At 41.3% G+C, this 20,310-nt stretch overlaps 1 protein-coding gene and 1 pseudogene across 1 annotated transcript; one reads left to right on the top strand and one right to left on the bottom strand.

The window, feature by feature from the left end:
* Positions 1-685: 685 nt before the first annotated feature.
* LOC100404704 (small ribosomal subunit protein eS7-like) lies at positions 686-9,123 on the bottom strand. Its single transcript, XM_078352404.1, has 4 exons — positions 9,090-9,123; positions 8,136-8,253; positions 3,876-3,966; positions 686-1,284 (listed from the first exon to the last, which is right to left on the bottom strand). Exons 1-4 carry the CDS (start codon positions 9,121-9,123, stop codon positions 691-693), a joined length of 837 nt encoding a protein of 278 aa, XP_078208530.1. The 3' UTR covers positions 686-690.
* Positions 9,122-19,916, top strand: LOC103788336 (coordinator of PRMT5 and differentiation stimulator-like; annotated as a pseudogene).
* The last annotated feature ends 394 nt before the right edge of the window (positions 19,917-20,310 follow it).

Genomic DNA, 20,310 nt, shown 5'->3' with positions numbered 1-20,310 from the left:
TATCTCCAACTAAAACTCTATTCAAAAATAAATTTTAAGTATTTTAATCATGTAAATATAATAAGCTTTTGTAATGTCAAAGAATATAGAATATTTTTATAAACTCAGGGTAAGAACAAATTTCATAAATTACACACGACAACAAATGAGGAAGTATAAGTTTGATATGTTTTATCTCATTGAAATTAAAAACTCTTTGCAGCAGAATCTATGAAGAAATTTAAAAGACAAAACAGTAGTGGTGTATAGTTGTAATCCTTAAAAGTAACAAAGGATTACAAATGAAGTTTGTAATGTACCATCACAGAGACGAAGATAAATATGGACAAGTCATGCTAGGGGACAGAAAAGAAAACATAATTATACTAAAAACTATAGTCAATCTCTTCAACCATAAAGAAAATGTATAATGATACCCATGAGATTTTCTACCCATAATTTGGCAAAAGTTTTTAAAACTTTTATAATGAGGAGAAACTGGACTTTCATGCACTGTTGATGAAAATGACAATTTTATACAGCTACTCTGAAAAGCTATTTGTAATATTTTGAATTTTTGAAATAGTACAAATACTTTCACCCAGTAATTTGCACTTTTAGAGAGAATAATGGTATATTGTGCAGTACTTTAATAAAAGAACTAGTGCTGCATCTTTTTTTGTGAATATATTTTTTATTTAGTCATTCTGTTTACGATTGAAACTCTGGGAATTCAAAATTAACATCCTTGTTCATGAGCTTCTTATAGACACCAGAAAAAGTTTCAACCTTGTGTTCCACATTGTTCTGCTGTGCTTTGTCCAAATGAACCTTTATGAGCCGGCTGCCATCCAGACTCACACGGATTCTCTTGCCCACAATTTCACTTGGGAAAACCAAGTCCTCAAGGATTGCATCGTGCACAGCTGTCAGTGTACGGCTCCTGGGACGCTTTTGTTTATTTTTTGTACGGCTTTTTCGAGTTGGTTTAGGCAGAATTCTCCTCTGGGCGATAAAGACAACATGCTTCCCACTGAACTTTTTCTCCAATTCGCGTACTAGCCGGACTTGGATTTTCTGGAAAGATTTTAGTTGAGGAACAGGGACAAAGATTATGATAGCTTTCCGGCCACCACCAACTTCAATTTCCTTGGCTGCCGTAATATTCAGCTCCCTGAGCTGAGCCTTGAGGTCCGAGTTCATCTCCAGCTCCAGAAGAGCCCGGGAGATGCTGGACTCGAACTCGTCTGGCTTCTCGCCATTGGGCTTCACAATCTTGGCGCTCGAACTGAACGTGGCTTTCTCCTAGGTGAGGGCTGACTTAGGTTGCTACATCTATTTACATAGTTATCTTAAACACAATTTGATTAAAACAAATAATACGATAAAAGTGTTGTGAAATAATATTATGGTTGATGTAATATTGAAAACTATGTAAACAATACATTGTTTTCAAAATAACATAGTAATAGTTTTAAATTTTAGCAATTTTTTGATAATTATAAAATTATTATGTGAGACATTTTCACTAAAAATAGAAGGTAACTCGCTGCACTAATGTTTGAAACTTTTCTCTAAGCATAAAATTAGTTCAAAATTTAAAAATTAAGCACATTAAAAATCATGCACCATCAACATCTTGCTTTCTCTGGAGAGATAAAAGAGAAAAGAGAGAAATAGTATTGAGAGAACTATATATTTTCAACAATAGCTATAAGTTTGTTCTTAAAAATATGAAGCATTGGCCAGGCACGCTGGTTCACACCTGTAATCCCAGCACTTTGGGAGGCTGAGGTGGGCGGGTCACAAGGTCAGGATATCGAGACCATCCTGACCAACATGGTGAAACCCCATCTCTAGTAAAAATTACAAAAAATTAGCTGAGCATGGTGGCACACACCTGTAGTCCCAGCTACTCAGGAGGCTGAGGCAGGAGAATTGCTTGAACCCAGGAGGCGGAGATTGCAGTGAGCTGAGATCTAGCCATTGCACTCCAGCCTGGACTACAGTTTGAGACTCTGTCTCAAAAAAAAAAAAGAAAGAAAGAAAGAAGCATTTTAAGAGAATCACTTTTAAATGTTAAAATAGACACCATTAGTAAATTAATTGGTTAAATCTCATAGATATGCATGTTTGTAATTTAAATTGAATTAGCAACCGTGTTGAATGACAGGAAAGTTCCCTCCTATGTGCCTTTCTTTTCTCTTATTTATAGACATTGACCTTTGTTTAATTTCCAGCTGAATACTGTCAACAAATTGCAATGAGATATAATTCTCAAGTTTGTGATTAGGGTTCAAACTTGTAAATAATAGCTTTACAATATTTTTAGATTGCATTTTCAAGACTCCTGGTAGCAATACTTCACTTTTAAGTTATAATTATATTTCATTGGAAATGTCTTCCTCTTTTCTTTAGAAGGGCTATTTCCTTACTTTTTTAGGAGTGTTTCAAAGCATATTTGAATTTTTTTTTTACTTAAACAGGTTAAAAATCAGTTTTTAGAATGCATATATTTTTAATTTGCTTATAGAATGCAGACATTCATTCTCAAAATGTAAGAATTTTAGCTTTTCAAGTTTCAATTTTCATAAAACAGAAAAGGATACTTTTAGCCATCTACATTTATTAGCTAAATCAATTTTAAGATGACCTATTTAGATAATTACAACTATTGAAAAGGTATAATGGAGCATTGTTTTATTATTTATTGCTAAGATAGAAAAAGGGTAAAAATAAAAAATGGAAGTTGTCCATAGGGAGTTAGCAAGATGGGAAGCATAGATTAATTTTTATGGTCCAAAGGAAAAGGAAGGCTTACATGGTCCTTAATTATGGAGAGTAGAACCTGCAGTCAGTCATGATTAGTGAAAAAGAAAAGAAAATAGGAAATCTCCCCTTCATTTTGTTGCAAGCTATAAATTAGTTTCAGTCTGGCTTCCATGAATTCAAAATTTTCTGAGTCTGTCTCAAAAGATGTCCTGTGGTCGATGTGGGGGAAGAAAAATCGTTTCCTTTATCCTCACAGCTTCTGTGGCTGGGATCTTTGAATCAAACAGACAAAAGAAAGGCTAATAAGAGAAAAAGCATACAAATTTTATTTGATGTTAATTTTTGCATATACAAGGAGTCGTTCGTTGAAAAGAAGTGAAGACCTGGAGTAAAGACCTGAAGAAGAGATTAGACCTGGAAGAGTTATATGCCCTTTGAACAAAGCATGAGGAATTGTAGAGACCTGACTAGACAGAGGGAAGGTGTTGGGGATTCTACAAGGTGTAAATTATGAGAAGATAAATACATGCTGTAAATTAATGGAAGATAATAGTTATTTGGTAAGGTTTTATTTGTGTGGGTTCATCTTGGTGCTTTCTTCTTCTCTGGTGATAAAGGTTTTTCTTTCAGGTCTAAAGGAAGGGGACGCATTCACGAAGGGAAATTAATGCTCTGATATTCTTTAGGTGGATGAGCTTTTTCTGTGTCTGTTGTTTCTCAATTGCTTTTAACTCAGAATAATGAGGGATATTTTGGGATGGCATAGTTTTATATTGAGAATTATAACTATAACTAGACAGGAAGCTGAAAAGTTTTCTGCATAGGTGTTGAGGCTTAGGAGACTGCCCCAGTACATCATGTTAGAAGATCTAACCAGGTTTCTGTTTGCAGAATCAGAAAATGCTGAGTTATGTCCATGTGAAAGAGAGTTATAGCCAATGTTTGTTATAAAACTTCAACTTTACTAGAAACCTGTGGTTGGCTCTGAAATTATTATAGTTAGTGAAGCTGCTTAGGAACGGAGAGAAGGATGACAGAAGGAGACTGGAAAACTGACACACCCATCACAAGATAGAGATGCCGGGTGGACTTGGGGATAGTGATTCACATAGGAATTAGCATACCAATATTAGATCATTGCCAAGCCAAGTAAGATCTGTACAGATGAGGGAGGCTGGGGATACTGAGGTTCCTAATTCTTGACCAGAATTATTTCTGTTGTTAAAAGAAAAACTTTATCCAAATTAATTTTAAGGGAGTTTAATTGAGCAATGAACAATTCACAAATTGGGCAGCCACCAGAATCACAGCAGATTCAAAGAGACTCCAGCGCAGCCACATGGTGAAGGAAGATTTATAGACAAAAAAAGGGAAATGACATGCAGAAATTGGAAGTGAGGTACAGAGTAGCTGGACTGGTTACAGGTTAGTGTTTGCCTTATTTGAAAACAGTTTGGACACTGAGGAGTATATGAATGGTTGAACTATGGCCACTGGGATTGGACAAGACTCAGCTATTATAGGTGCATACTCCTAAATCGGGTTTTTAATCTTCTCTACCTGTTATGTTAGGTTGCAGTTCGTCCACAGGGACTCAAATATAGAAGTATGAAGTCCTTCTCAGGCCATATTTAGTTTGCTTTAACACTTTACTGAATGTCAATTTAAATTTAATTAAATATGGTTTAAAAAAATTCATACTCTAGTACTTCAAAGATTAGTTGATATCAATTAACTTTGCAAAACAAACCATTCCAGAATTCAGTGACTGAAAGCAACTACTTACTTATTCTACCATTTATGGGCTGGCTATGTAGTTCTTCTGGTCTGTGTTAGCTCTTCAAATTTCAGTAGCCAGCTGGTGGGTGAGATGACGACGGGGTGATTAAGGATGGCCTCTCTCATATGCCTGGCAGTTGACAGACTGTGTGCTGAGTAACTAGGCCACGAGTCTGTAATTATCTAGTAGGGTACCTTGGGATGTTCTCAGAGTTCTGCATGAGCGCTGGCCCAATATGTGAAGATATTTTAGAAGTCTCTGCTTACACAGCAACTGCTAATGTCTCATTGGTCATGGAAAGTCACATGGCCATGTCCAGATTCAAGGGATAGAGAAACAGATTCATTCACTGATTGGGAGGAGCTGAAAATGGGCTGCAAACATATATAGAGGAGAAGAATGTGTAGCTTCTGAAATCCATGCAGTAGATGGGTTGTTATTATTATCCTATTTCCAGAAACTCCTAAATAATACATTAAACTGTGGACTTGATTTGTAAAACTCATTTTATTTTTTTGTTTTATCTGTTATGTTTCTTGAAAATCAATAGTAGGTTATGATAATCATATCTGGTTTATCCACGAGCTATAAATTAATCTATATGTGACAGTGAAGTGATAAAATGAGACAGGAAAGGATTATTTAATGGTGAAAAGAAACAACAAAACTATGAAAACTATGAAACTTTTTGTCTAAACCTTATTAACTTTTTAAGATTTTTATAAAGTAGAATTTGCAATGTATAGTTCTGTGCTTTACTGACTTATAAAAGCATATCAGGAACATGTAAAGAAAGCTGTATTACCCCTACCCTCCTGTAAGTGCATCCCGTGATTCCTTTCCATTTCCTTAGGCAATTTAAACCCAATAGTCATCCTTCTGCTTTTCCTCTTCTCTCAGAACTTTCTGATGGCTTCATTATTTATATTGATGCCTTAGTTCACTTCTCGGTCTTCCTCAAATTTTCAATAACACTTTTTGACTCTATTGATCTTTGTTTTCCACTATAGTTGAAATTAAGCCTGGAACTCATCACTATTTGTCACTGCTCCACCCAAAGTCTTTGAACTTAGTGTTCCTTCTCTTTGAAGAAAATCCGTTAATATCACAGAAAAGAGTATATCCATATCAATTAGCCTGCTTTTTTCTTTACCTGAACTCTGTAATTATTATTCTGCACTTCTCACATCACACTTTAATTCTGTGATGACCACATTCTATTTTTTAATACCAAATCTGCACCAAAAGATAAGACACTTAATGCTGTTCCTACCACTTTCCTATACTATAACATGTTACTTTCTCTATTTCCTGTTTCTGCCTATACATATGCTAGCTATTCTCAAAGAAACTTCCTTCTTACTGATGGGCATACTTTCCTTCTTAGAGAGCTCAATCATTATAATGATTTATACTGAGACCTTCATTATTTACTATTTCACCAAGTCCAAATTCTTGATTTATCTCCTCAAAAATGGACCAGTGTGAAATCTCTAGACATTTATGAAACATTTCTATTGTATATGTTAATGTCAGTTCACAATTTACATACTGAAGTCATTTTCCCACCTCACGTTGGAATCCCTCCTATTTTCATTAATAAAATGATTACTTTCTTTTTCCCAGTCAGGATCCAACCTTACTATTATTATTGTTGTTACAAGAATTATTATTATTAAAATTTTTTTTTCTCTCCCTTTTCCCCTGTATCCCCTGGGCCATTTATTCACTAAGTACTTTTCTTATCCATCTTCACCATTATAAGCCAGATTTTCATTCATTTGTTACTGAATGATTGCTAGCCTTCTATTTGCTTTCCCTGCCTTGAGTTTCTAGAGGTTTCTTTTCTTTTCTTTTTTTTTTTTTTTTTTGAGACGGAGTTTTGCTCTTGTTACCCAGGCTGGAGTGCAAATTGCGCGATCTCGGCTTACTGCAACCTCCGCCTCCTGGGTTCAGGCAATTCTCCTGCCTTAGCCTCCTGAGTAGCTGGGATTACAGGCACACGCCACCGTGCCCAGCTAATTTTTTGTATTTTTAGTAGAGACGGGGTTTCACCATGTTAACCAGGATGGTCTCGATCTCTTGACCTCGTGATCCACCCGCCTGGGCCTCCCAAAGTGCTGGGATTACAGGCGTGAGCCACCGCGCACAGCCTAGAGGTTTCTATATATCATGAACAACACTTTTATTTAGTTACTTCCTAAAACGCTGATTTCTATTTTCTGCATCTCAAATTGTAAAGCATTTACCTACTCTCCAGGTTTTATGCAGTATCAAACTAGTTGATCCATCTCACCACAAATCTCTCGACTATGTTAAATCCGCCCTGTCCTCTAGTCCTACTCACATCCTTCTTATCTTAAAAACATACTATGTTCTTCCTTAACCACATGTTTACTCCTTAACTCATCCATAATGGAAAGGATTTTGTGGCATTCCCAGTGGTCTACATTTTGGAGCATCTATAAAATTTAGTTCAAATCCCTTCACACCATGAAGCTCAATCTTTCCTAGCATTGCAGCCCACAGTGATTTTCCTCTTTTCAAACCATTCAGAACTTGTCCTGTGAGCTGAATATCTTTACTACTTCCTTATTTACTACCTACTGCATGCTTGCCTTTTGTTTCATTTTTATCTTTAAGATCTTCCCAAAGATACTTCAAGTGGTTCTAGACAGCCTCCGTTGGATATACTCTTTTCTGCATCCCTTCTAGTAGAAAATAGAAGTTGTCACTTAGATAATTTTGAAAAATGATTTCATTATGAATTTGCTATGTGTCAGCTATATAATTAGGTTGTTAGGGGACTTGTCTTAAAGCTCCATTTGCAGAGTAAAAGCAATTCTTTGACTTAACATTGTTTATTTAGTTAGACAGAGCTGTTTATTAACGGATGGTGTATGAACCTCTATGAGAAAGTTTTAACTATGGAATATTGGTTAAAAACAAGGATTCTAGATTCAGGATCTCCATGTAGATTCAACCCAGACTCTCTTCTGTTCGCCAGTTACAAGCTGTTTCTGTGGGCAAATTATTCGACTTCTCCTTGCCTCAGTTTTCCCTGTTAGAAATAAGGATTATGTTAATAGCAGTATCAGAAGTGTGGTAAGACTCAACAAGTTAATAAATGCTGGTTAGAACAAGGACTAGGACTTAGAAACAAATTGGCATAAACAATTTTGAGTCTTTATCTTTATTTCTCTTTACTGTTTCATTTTCTGAAACCTATTCATAACTATAAATTAATAGAATCTAGCCAGCATGTAAAATGACCACCATAGCATACAAAGATTTTGAAGAACAGATGTACTTGCTCTCTTCAAACTTTCAAATACTGTGAATGAAGAAAGTAAAGGGCCTTCTCCTTAGGAAAATGAGAAGGACTTAGAATTCCAGAGTTCTTTATTTATCTCACAGTGTTTATTGAACTTTTCATATGACTAATACATGCTATGGACACTATAGTAGATTTTTTTTAATTACATGATGGAAGTGATGCATGATTTAACAATAGAGTATGCATGTATGAGTAGCAAAAGTAAGGCAGTGAAGATGAAAAGACAATAGAAAGGGATATATTCCAGATAACAGAATATATTCCTACTGTAAGATGTGTTCGATTTTCCAGAGATCCAAACACTTGTCTGTCTCCAACCCCTTGCATCCTGGGGCCGGATTATAACTTATCTTAGCTAGCATGCCAATATAGAGACAATCAGAGCCTAAACATTAAAAATGAAAAAGGGATGTTGGTAAATAAGTGTGCATCAGAAATACAAGAATGTCTGCATCATGTAATAAAGCACATTTTAATGTTTCTCTTGCCTCATCCCTTTTGAACCTGCAGGATAATGGAAACCTATATGTGTATGTGTAGAATGATAGCTAAGAACAAAATTTATCTGTAATCTATGAATATCTGAAAATGGCAAAAATGTTATAGAGTGTAAAGTTCTCTATTTTGATTGTATTCACAAAACTGGGATTTGGATGGGCTAGACATTGTGAGAAGAATTGGCAAGGCAGGTCCTTTGATGGTATCCTACATGCTCAGGATGGCAGGAGTGCTTAGGTCTGAAACAGCAAGTGTCTGTGAAAATGCCTGTTGGTTGTACCTATTAGTCTGATAAATTATACAGAGAAATGAGATTAATTTAGTTACCATTTGAAAGAACTATATTAACCATCCTTCTCTGCCAGTGTTAGAAAACAGAGCTCAATGAGAAGATGAACATTTGTTTCAAAATTAATAAAAAAGAAACATAATTTTCTAAGTAATTTTTCATGAGGATGGCATAAGCCATGTATTTGTACATAGAAGTCACATTCAGTAGTTTATTAAAGACCTCTCATGTAGCATGAGACATTTACTTATAACTTATTTTATAGACTCCATAATTTTTTTCTCACTCATCTACCTCCATTAGTATATTAAAATATATATTCAGAATGCAAGGAAAAAATTTGAAAGGTAGCAACATTTTAGACTGATATTGGTATGTATTCGGTTGGTGCAAAAGTAATTGCGGGCTTTGCCATGGAAAGTAATGGCACCCACCATCCAGGGCACTAAGCTCTGGGCAGCCGGGCATGGACCCTCAAGCTGCTGGGGCTTAGGCACAGGGGGCTGCAGAGCCCTCTGGGGGCCCCTGCTGCTGAGCACACAGAAGGTGCGTCCCCAAGCCTAGAGGCTGCCTTTGCTGCAGCTGACCACTCTGGTCAGGAGAAACTGAGAAGGCTATGGATTGACTAGCAGTTGGAGCACAGAGCATCCCTAATGACAGTCCAGCCCAGGGCGGTGGCACCCATTCTGAAGAGGAAGGATTTTCTGTGGATGAGGACTCTGATGGAGAACTGAATCCCTGGGAGCTGTCAGAAGGGACAAATTGTCCACCCAAGGAACAGCCTGCCAACCTTTTTAATGAGGACTGGGCCGTGGAGCTGAAAGCAGATCAAGAGAACTTATATGATGCTGACACCATCCAGGAGAGCCTTTCTCAAGAGCTCACACCTTGAATCAGCTACACCGTACAAGGAGACATGATCTATGACCCCAGCTGGCACCATCCACCTCCACTGATAACCCATTATTTAGAGATGGTCTTTAAATAATGGGTTAAACAGCACAGTCTGATGATGCCAAGATTGAGTGTGGAGCTTTCTACCTTGTAGGTGGGTGTGCCTCCAGGTCAAGATCTCTTTTTGTGTCTTGGAGATAAAAAGTCATATCTGAGAAAACATTTCCAGGGATCTCTAGTCTAGGGTACACAGACCGGTGTTCATAAGGCCCATTGTTCTCAATCTGTTGTTCTTAATGGGTTCCTCCTTGGAATGTGTTTGTGTTTGCATCTTTGTCAAGAGGCGTTGTGTTCCTTGTAAATAAAGGTTAAAAAAAATAATAATGGCAAAACCCACAATTACTTTTGTATCAACCTAGTCTGCCATTCTTAATAGGTATTAACGACAAAAGATGTATTTATTTAAATTGCAGAAAGTGTGAAACAAGAACTAAGTTTCCTACATATACTCTAGTGAAGTTTTCTTTCTGTGTAATTTGCATATATGAGCTACACAGATTTAGATATAAGGGAGGATCAGGCTCATATTTTCTAAAATGTGTATCTGAAATAAACCCTTCTAAATCATTTATTACATATCTACTCTGTGAAACAATTGCAGTGTATTGGATGGGCCATTCTGTCTCTTGCCTCAAGTTAAACATTGGATGTACTGTTTTCTTGCCTATATTTCACGAGGTCAAGAGATCGAGACCATCCTGGCCAACATGGTGAAACCCCGTCTCTACTAAAAATACAAAAAATTAGCTGGGCATGGTGGTGTGCACCTGTAGTCCCAGCTATTCGGGAGGCTGAAGCAGGAGAATTGCTTGAAACCAGAAAACGGAACTTGCGGTGAGCCAGGATCACGCTACTGCACTCCAGTCTCAAAACAAACAAACCAAAAAACAAGTCCAATAGAGAACCAGCAGTTATTTCACTGTAAAGGTAAAGTAAATCTTAATTCAGTCTGAAGCAGTCACTGGAGAAAGTTTATTATTGCTGTACTTGTTGCTATACTAATGTAGACTGTCCTGCTGCTTTTTCTCGAGGTCCAATAATGAGATGCAGACCAACTAGGGAAAAAAAAAGAGTTTATGTCTACACTCATCAAGAAGGTTAGGGTGACTCACCAGACCAACTCACAGTTACAAGTTTTTCTTTGGTACACATACATTTACAGCTCCATGCCTACATGTGGGAGTGCGCCTACCAGCAGGAGTGTTTCATTTAATCTCTCTCTAATCTCTAATCCGTCAGGGGTCTGGAAAGCTTTCTCTAGAGCCTTGGAAAGTTTCTTATCTTAAGTGGGCCCTGGAACAGGTGTATATTTAGGAATGATTGTATTATTGGATCAGACATGAGGTGTTCAATCTTTTGGCTTCCTTGGGCTACACTAGAAGAACTGTCCTAGACCGTACACAAAATCTACTAATGCTGATGAGCTAAAAAATAAAAATAAAAATAAATCACCAAAAAAAAGCTCATAAAAATTTTACCAATTTTATCAATTTGTGTTGGGCTATATTGGAAGCCATCTTGGTCACATGTGGCCCATAGGCCACGTGTTGGACAAGCTTGCCTTAGAGTCTGAGAAAACCCAGGTGGGATCTTAATTGGTTTGACTCCACATTCCAGCTCTCATACTCAAGTACCAGTCTCTCCAGTTCTTTAATGTTTAACTATGTATTTATCAGATTTATAGTAAAGGGCTGGTTGAAGCTGTCTGCTCTGGCTGCTAATGGAAACCTGACCTGCTACATTCTGACAGTCACAGTACAGAAGGCTTGATTTCATTTTTTTTCTTGATTCCCAAAACTAAATATACTGACCATGTTTTAACTTCACTCTCTACTTACTAGTAAAAATCAATGAATGTTAGCATATAAACGTACGTCACTAGTTCATGAATGTACAACATTAGGTTCATTTAAATTTTAGAATGCTAAAGACGTTAAGAAGAGGAAAGTATAAAAGCTGGAACAAGAAACTCCGGGCATGAGCTGGTGGATCTAGCTGCACTCTAGGAATAATTCCTCATTTGCATTGACCAGACAGATGAACAGAAAGCAAAAAAAAAAAAAAAAATTGTTGTGAGCTGAATTATGGTCCCCAAAATTCATATGTTGAAGTTCTAGTTCTCAGTACCTCAGCACGAGAGTGTATGTAGAAATAGGGCCTTTCATGAGGTAATTAAGGTAAAATGAAGTCATAATGGGTGGACTCTAATCTAATCTGACTAGTGTCCTTACAGTCGGAGGAAATTAGGACATAGGTAACACAGATCAAAAGAGAACCCTGTGAGGACACAAGAAGGCAGCCCTCTGCAAACAAACGAGAGAGGCCTGGCTGGGTATAGCAGCTCATGCCTATAGTCCCCAGCATTTTGGGAGGCTGAGGAGGGTGGATCACCTGAGGTCAGGAGTTCAAGACCAGCCTGGACACCATGGTGAAACCCCGTTTCTATAAAAATACAAAGATTACCTGGGCATGATGGCAGGTGCGTGTAATCCCAGCTACTCAGGAGGCTTGAACCCAGGAGGCAGAGATTGCAGTGAGCCGAGATTGTGCCATTGCACTCCAGCCTGGCTGGGCAACAGAGAGACACTTCATCACAGGAAAAAGACAGCAAGATCCTGTCTCTAAAAAAGTTTTTTAAAAATGAACATTTACTCTGAGGATTATGTTAAGTGTCTCAGATATGTTCAAATACCCAACAATCTTTTGAGGTAAATACTATTTTATCCCTATTTTACATAGGGGAAAACTGAAGCTCAGAGAGATTAAGCAATTTGCTTAAGGTCACACAGCAATGTCATGACAGAACTAGTAATTGAACCGAGCTAAATTAATTATACAATTGAACGATCACTTCCTAGATTATCCCCTGAGTGTTGCTTTTCTGAGGGGCACAGCTGTCGCAGGAAGCCTCTAGCTTCTGGAAGTTCAGTGTGAGGGCCAGGAAGAGAAAAATGAGCCCCACGATTGTCCTTTGATGACGACCTCCTGAAGATAGCTGGGGAGGAGGAGGAGGAGGAGGCGGACAGATGCTGGGCGCACCAGAGGAGACAGAGATGTAGCATCAAAGGCAGAAGTGCCGACAGGTCTGTGAGTAAGAGGCCCCTTCTCTGTCACCCAGCTGGGGCTTCTATTAGAGCAAAGCTTCAAAACCAATGACAAGCCAGCAAAAGAGTGCTAGCCTGTTTCTGCTGCCAAGACACTCATTTCTTGACTTAACACTGCTCTTTCCTTCTTTTTTTTAACCCTTAAGCTTATCATCATTTTTAATATTTTAAATTTACTCAGGTCATAAATTAAGACATATCACTTTAAAATGTATATAATATACAGCTATGTAGAGCCAAAATTAGAGCTTCCTTGTATAACTCCCCACCTCCCAGCTCAAAGACGTTGCCACAGTTGACAGTTTGAAGTTGGTTAGCCTAGTTTCTCTGGAAAATGGGGCTCAGGGCAAGGAAGAATGTGTGGCTGCTTCCTTTGGGAGGTGCAATCCCAGAAATGAGCCCAGGAGGAAGGGAGCAGGGAGGCCATGGGAAGGGTGGTATCATGGGGTCATCATTCCAGAATCATCCTGTGGCTGCTCTGGAGGTGCACCCACTTCACACAGAACACCTCCAGGAGGACTGCAAGGAGAAATCCAGCCTCAGATAGTTCAGAGAAAGATGGAAGGAGAGGGGGTTTATCCACCTGGGTCCCTCCTGTCTCCTGGGTCTCATTAGTCAACCTTGGCTCCGTGGCCAATGAACGATTAATTCTCTTTTACTTCTGGCACAATTTGGTCATTTTGGGGGCTCTGAGGTCTTTCCATCGCACACACTGTGGGGTGTGTCTCAAATACGGACGTAAGATCTTGTTATTACTCAAGTATGGTAAGACCAACAGCTCCGGAGACGACTGCCATGAAAAAGAGAGTTTGTCACTCACAGGTCCCAAGAAGAGTGTGCATGCCATGCCAGGAAGGGCCATGAGGAGGAGCATGAGGGTCAGTCAGGAGGCAGAGGGTGAGAGGGGCAAATGGGGCAAGATCCTTTACTTTCCAGGTGACGCAGGTAAGCAGGTTTAGGATTGGCTAGATTGAATAATTTCAGCAGGCTTTGGAGCATAGCAGTGGACCCTAGATGCTTGATACCTGGCCTTGGGGTGATTAGGGCAGGGGGATAGTGGCCTGGAGTAAAAGAGCCCAGAGATGAAAAGGGTGGTGGGGGTGGAGGCTGTGGATTGATTCGTTTGCATGTGAAATGCACACTCACAGGCCAGTCCTTTACTATCTCTTGACCATACCTGGGAGGAGTCCCTCCAGAGTTACCAAGGCCCCAGATGTTAAAGCATCAGAAACACAGAACATAGAAAGGTGTGATTAATACAGGAGGAATCGGAAACTCCGGGAATGAGCTGTTGGATCTAGCTGCACTGTGGTGGCCAAGCGGGGAAGGTCCTGCGCTCTCAGAGTCAGTGACTGGTGATCCCCAACACACATAATGTCCTCTGCCTACTGCGACCTCTTTGATGGCAGTTCCTCTTACTCTCCCCTCATTCATACCAGCCTTCTTAGTCTCCTTGCTGTTTCTGGAACATGCTAGGCAACAGGGGCCATGGCTGTAACTTTCCAGATCTTTTTCTCTATTTGTACACAGTCACATGCATATATATTTGCACACTATTGTCTCAAGACTTCTGATACCACCGCACATCTTAGAGCTCTCCTTATGTCAGTCATTGGAGATTTCCCTTGTTCTTTTTAATCACCGTAATGGTTGATGTATGGGTGCATCAAAAGTCACTTAGGCCAGGCCTGGTGGCTCATGCCTGTAATCCCGGCACTCTGGGAGGCCGAGGCAGGCAGATCACTATGTCAGGAGTTTGAGAGCAGCCTACCCAACATGGTGAAAACCCATCTCTACTAAAAATACAAAAATTAGCCAGGTATGGTGGCATGCACCTGTAATCCCAGCTACTCAGTAGGCTGAAGCAGGAGAATTGCTTGAACCCAGGAGGCAGAGGTTGCAGTGAGTGGAGATCATGCCACTTCACTTCAGCCTTGGCGACAGAGCAAGACCCCATCTCAAAAAACAAACAAACAAAACAACAACAACGACAACAAAAAAGTCGCTTATGCACACCGCTATTGATGGATATTTAGCTTATTTTCAGCACTTCCTGATTATAAGAATAAGCAGTCTTGCTCCTTTGTGTAGACATGAGAGCTTCTGTGGGATAGAATACCTACAAGAAAAATTGCTAGGACAAAGGGAAGGGGTAGTTAATATTTTCATAAATACCGCCAACTGCTCCACAGAAGGCCATTCCCAATTTATGCTCCCACTCACAGTGCATGAGGTTTGAGAGAACTCATTTCTCCACACCATTTCCAACAACGGGTATTTTCAGTGATTAATCTTTTTGAAATCAATCTATTTCATTTTCTTTCTTTTTTTCTTTTTTGAGATGCAGTCTCACTCTGTTGCCCAGGATGGAGTACAGTGGTGGGATCTTGGCTCACTGCAGCCTCCACCTCCTGAGTTCAGGTGATTCTCCTGCCTCAGCCTTCTAAGTAGCTGGGATTACAGGTATGTGCCACCACGCCTGGCTAACTTTTGTATTTTTAGTAGAGATGGGATTTCATCATTGTTGGCCAGACTGGTCACGAACTCCTGACCTCAAGTGATATGCCTGCCTCAGCCTCCTAAGTGCTGGGATTACATGTGTGAGCCACCATGACTGGCTGAAATGAAATCAACTCCTTCCTTCCTTCCTTCCTTCCTTCCTTCCTTCCTTCCTTCCTTCCTTCCTTCCTTCCTTCCTTCCTCCCTCCCTCCCTCCCTCCCTCCCTCCCTCCCTTCCTTTCTTTCTTCCTCCCTTCTTTCCTTCCTTTCCTTATGGAGTCTTGCTCTGTCATCCAGGCTGGAGTGCGGTGGCACAATCTTGGCTCAGGCCAATCCTGGGTATAAGTAACTCTCCTGCCTCAGCCTCCCGAGTAGCTGGGACTACAGGCATGCATCACCATGCCCAGCTATGAAATCAACCTATTTCTAATAGCCACTCTAGTTGATTCCAAAAATGGCTTAAAGTAGTTTTTACTCAAACAAATACCTGAAGGTCCTCTTTCAAGGATCTGCCAACCTAGGCCATGTGTGCCCTCAAACCGTGAAGAAGGCGTCCTGGTCATCACTGAGAAGTACTACATGCACCCAGGTAGCAACTTCCATACACACAAGGAAGCATGCGAGGAGAGTGTCATCATTCCCAGCCTGAAGCTCCACAGCCAGACAGCAGGCCATGCTACACACACGATGAAGTGGATTCAAGATGCCTGGGGAGAGCCAGCTCCATGAGGTTGCTGGAGGAGGGAGAAAGAAGAGAGAATTCTGTTCCTGAGGTCTCAGCCTAGATGGAGAGATCATTGAAGCAGATCCTGACACTAAGGACGTGCTGAAGCTTCTGGACTTCAGCAGTCTGTCCAACCTGCAGGTCTCTCAGCGTCCAACTGAGGTGAATTTCAAAACACCTCATGGAGCTGTTTGAATCTTTCTACTCTGGTGTAATTAACATTTTCAATAAACCTGGGACAACAGAAAAAAAAAAAAAGAAAGCAGTATAGAATCGAGGTGAAATCATTTGGACTCCACAGTCAGACTGCTTAGGCTCAAATTCCCACAACACCACTTAAAGGCTGTGTGATCTTGTCAAGCTTCTTAACCGCTCTGGGCATTGGTTTCTTGGTAGTAGAATGAGAATAATAGAGTTGTAGTGTCTGGCAGCCATAAAAGTCCATCTCTCAAATTTCCAAGGATGGGAGTATAATTGACTGGTTCAACTGCTTCACTCTGATGGAAGTATAACATTTGCATTGGGAACAGGTTCCCATGGGCTGCTCCCAGGCAGTGACTGAGTGGCAAGGGTTCTAATGCAGGTCTCTTCCTGTGAGACAGGACTTGAATGGGCCTTGTTGACACTTAGAACTGCGTTGCAATTTAAGATTTTTCCTGCCTGTATGAGTTTCCTTTTGCTGTATAACAAATTAGCATGAAGTTAGTGGCTTAAAACCACGCACATTTATTATCTTACAATTTTAGACACCAGATGGTAGAAATCAGTTTCACTGGGCTAAAGTCATGGTGTTAGCAGGGCTGGTTCCTCTGAAGGCTCTTGGGACAATTTCATTTCCTTGCCTTTTCCAGCTTCTGGAGGCTGCCTGCATTCCTTAGTGGTCATGATGACCCCTGCCCGAGTCACTCTTGCTGTCATTGCTACTTTGACCTTCTTGCTTCCCTTTTTTTTTTGAGGACACCTGTGATTACATTTAGGGCACACCTGGATAATCTAAAATAATCTCCTCATCTCAAGATTCTTAGCTTAATTATATCTGCAAAGTCCCTTTGGTCATGTAAGTTCACATTCCTTGGTTCAGGGGATTGGGACATGGGTATCTTTGGGGGCCATTATCAGCCTACTACCCTCCCCACCTTCCTTCTTTTCCTCTCCTTCCCACAGAGGTCAGACCTGCATCATAATCTGATGACTCTCCCAGTTGGCTCCAGACAAAATATAGCATGCCCAGTTAAATTGGAATGCCAGATTATCGATGAATACTTTTAAATATGAGTATGCATGGGACATACATATATTAAAATGTATTCATTGTTTATCTGACATTCAAATTTAACTAGAGGTCTTGTATTTTAGTTTGCTAAATCTGGCCACCTTCAACTAGTTCCTTCCCCATTTTCCATCACAGGTATTTTCCCCAATAAACCTCTAGCACATCTGATCCCCCACTGGCATTTGCTTCGCAGAGGCCCTCAACTAGCACACGATGAGAATTGAATGAGAGAACACACAGCGAGATCACAGAGCAGTGCCTGTCCCCAGGAAGTAATCGTTTGCTCTTAGCTTGTAGGCACAGCCAAATATTACCAACTGGTGTGTGAACCCAAGCTGGCTGACTTCCTAGTCCGGTCTCCCTCACCCCTCACCCCTATACTTAGCAGGTACTCAAAACACATTTCATGGGAGAGGTATGTATTTGTTTGCATGTTTACAGATGGATTCTGGGAGGATGCCAAGGATGGGTGGTTGCCCTGGAGAGGGCCTGGGGGCCTGGAGAAGTATGAAAGTGAGATTCACTTTTTACTAAATGACTTTGCCTACCCACCTTTTGAATTGAAATCATATGATTGTTATTACCTATCACAAAACTTAAAATTTAAACTTGTTTTGAATTGAACTAAATTCATTGCAATTTTTATATCCTGGAGTCTCAAGGAGTGCAGGAGGCCCAACTAGGAGCCATTGAACTGACTGAGGCCCCACGTTTGCTCTGAGAGGCACTGGTTAGCAAGTGCTCCCATAAACCCCTAAAGGTGCTTTTTTTCCCCCACCTAGCTGCTCCTGAAAGTACTTTTGAAAGACCAAGTTCTTGTACCAATGTCAAACAACACTTTTATGCCAGACGACCTCCCTAATCATCCCACAGCAGTGCTCTCAATCCAACTAAGGTCTTTGGGAGGCAAGGAGCTGGCATAGAGGCAAAGGACATCTTTCACCTTCCCTCACATTTTTCCCACCAAAAAACCAGGAGGAGGATGGGCTTGTGTCAGGGAATTGGATCACAAAAACTCAGCACTCAGAGAGGCTTAAAGGTCAGTGCAGGTGGGGAAATTCTCCCTAACCTCCCTCATCCAGTATTTTCTCAGTCCATGTTTGCATGGATTCAGGGATGGTGACCACTCCTTCAGAAACAGTCCAGCTGTTCTAACCAGCACAGCTCTGCCAGGAAGAAAGTGTTTTTCTCTCTGAGCTGAGACCTGGCACCCTCTGACTGCCCCCTGACATCCCTGTGGGTCCTTACTCTGCCTTCTGGGCTCCCAGGTCCTGTGAGTCCCTGCAGAGGAGCCTGCAGGCTGCCTTCTCCAGCTTTACAGAGACTGGGCCCTTCCTGGCCTCCTGCTTGCCCTGAGCAGGCTCCTGCAAGACCCAGCACCTAGGAATGGGATGACAGCCAACAAGTCTTCAGAAAGCCCATGGTGGGGCTGGAATTCCAAGAAAGGGGTATGATAGTTTGCTGGAACTCCCCTGGCTGAGCCCTGTGAAAGCCTAAGTATCCCATGCAGAGGGCAGAGGGTCTTAGGTAACCAGAACCCCGGGTGCCCCCACTCCCAATTCTGCACCTCTCCAGCCTGCACAGGGCTGGGCACTCTTAAAGTCAGAGCTGTGGCTCTGGTGTCTCCACCTGGAACAACTCCTCCTGTTAACTTATTCTTTTTTCTTTAAAAAAACTGATTTTTGTATTTTAATTTAATTTAATTTTCTCTAATCCCATGACAAATTTTAGAAATGACTTATTTTTGCTTGGTGTAGTGGCTCAGCCCGTAATCCTAGTGCTTTAGGAAGCTGAGGTTGGGAGCATCACTTGAAGGCAGGAGTTTGAGACCAGCCTTGGCATCATAGTGAGATCTCATCTCTACAAAAAATTTAAAAATTACCCAGGTGTGGTGGCACATGCCTGTAGTCCCAACTACTCGAGGGGCAGAAGTGAGCAGATTGCTCGAGCCCAGAAGTTTGAGGCTGCAGTGAGCTATACTCACACCACTGCCCTAAGCCTGGGCAACAGTGAGGCCCTGTCTCTTAGAGAGAGAGAGAGAGAGAGAAAGAGAGACTTATTTTTAAAAGTAAAAAAACATCCAGAAGATCCAGAGGTAGCTACCTTGACAAGTTTCTCCTGTGTTCTGCTAGAGCTTCTCTAAGCATTTAGAGCAGATCCAGGCCGTTCTTGACCTGGGAGAGATCCCCCGCTTCCCTTTATGTGCAACCCGGGATGGCAGCTTTTATTCCACAGCTGCACAGTCCCTTGCTGGGTGGCCCTGCTCTGCCCCAGCTATGGTAAGTATGGCCCCTGCTTCTGCACAGAGTGATTCTGAGTGGTCCATAGGTCTAAGTTTTGACATACAGTGCTTATTTAAAACCCTATTGAAGAAAACACACTAGTGCCTCCAACCCATCATTTCACATCTGCCTTGAATGGGGTTAAATTTTAAACGTGTGTTGTGTTCAAGGGAAAGAACAGGCAGTTTGCAGATATGGCAGAATTGTGCAGGAGGCGCAGGAATAGCTCAGAGGCTTGGCAGTGCTGCCGCCTGGAAAGGGTGGATGGAGGACCGGAGACTCCCGCTGAGCCCACCCTGCGGCGGGGAGAGGAAGGCAGCCTCTGGCTGGGTCTGAGGTTCTCCACCTTGCCTGCGCAGCAGAATCACATGAGGGTGGGGGGCGTTAAAAAGCCCGAAGTCCAGCTGCCTTCTAGATCAATCTGACCAGTGGGGCCGCCATCAGAATTCTTTTTTTTTTTTTTTTTTGAGACGGAGTTTCGCTCGTTACCCAGGCTGGAGTGCAATGGCACGATCTCAGCTCACTGCAACCTCCGCCTCCTGGGCTCAGGCAATTCTTCTGCCTCAGCCTCCTGAGTAGCTGGGATTACAGGCAAATTCCACCTGGAGCGCCCTTAGCTTCTCGTGGGAAAAGGCAAGTGTCAGGCGCCCCCTGCTGGCTGGAGGAGCCGCGCGGTCGCACTCAGGTGGGATTTGCTCCCGGACTCAGAGTCTCAAAGTGCTGGAGAGGTTGGTTGCTCCAGGCTGAATAAGAACAGTTAACAAGAGGAAGCTACTTAAAGCAGGCGGCTGGGAGCATGGACTCAGGATGCAGGCAGAA

The sequence above is a fragment of the Callithrix jacchus genome, chromosome 15 (genome assembly GCF_049354715.1).
Source record: "Callithrix jacchus isolate 240 chromosome 15, calJac240_pri, whole genome shotgun sequence".
NCBI lineage: Eukaryota > Metazoa > Chordata > Mammalia > Primates > Cebidae > Callithrix > Callithrix jacchus.
This window is presented reverse-complemented; position numbering and strand designations above follow the sequence as displayed.

Excerpts from the sequence above, each read along its gene's own strand:
- LOC100404704 (XM_078352404.1), bottom strand. The coding sequence starts at position 9,123 with ATGCCCGGCTGCCCAGAGCTTAGTGCCCTGGATG. Across the intron at positions 3,967-8,135 it reads AAAATCGAACACATCTTACA|AAATAATTCTGGTCAAGAAT; the intron begins GTAGGAATATAT and ends TTTTAACAACAG. Across the intron at positions 1,285-3,875 it reads TTGGCAATGATCTAATATTG|GAGAAAGCCACGTTCAGTTC; the intron begins GTATGCTAATTC and ends GCCCTCACCTAG.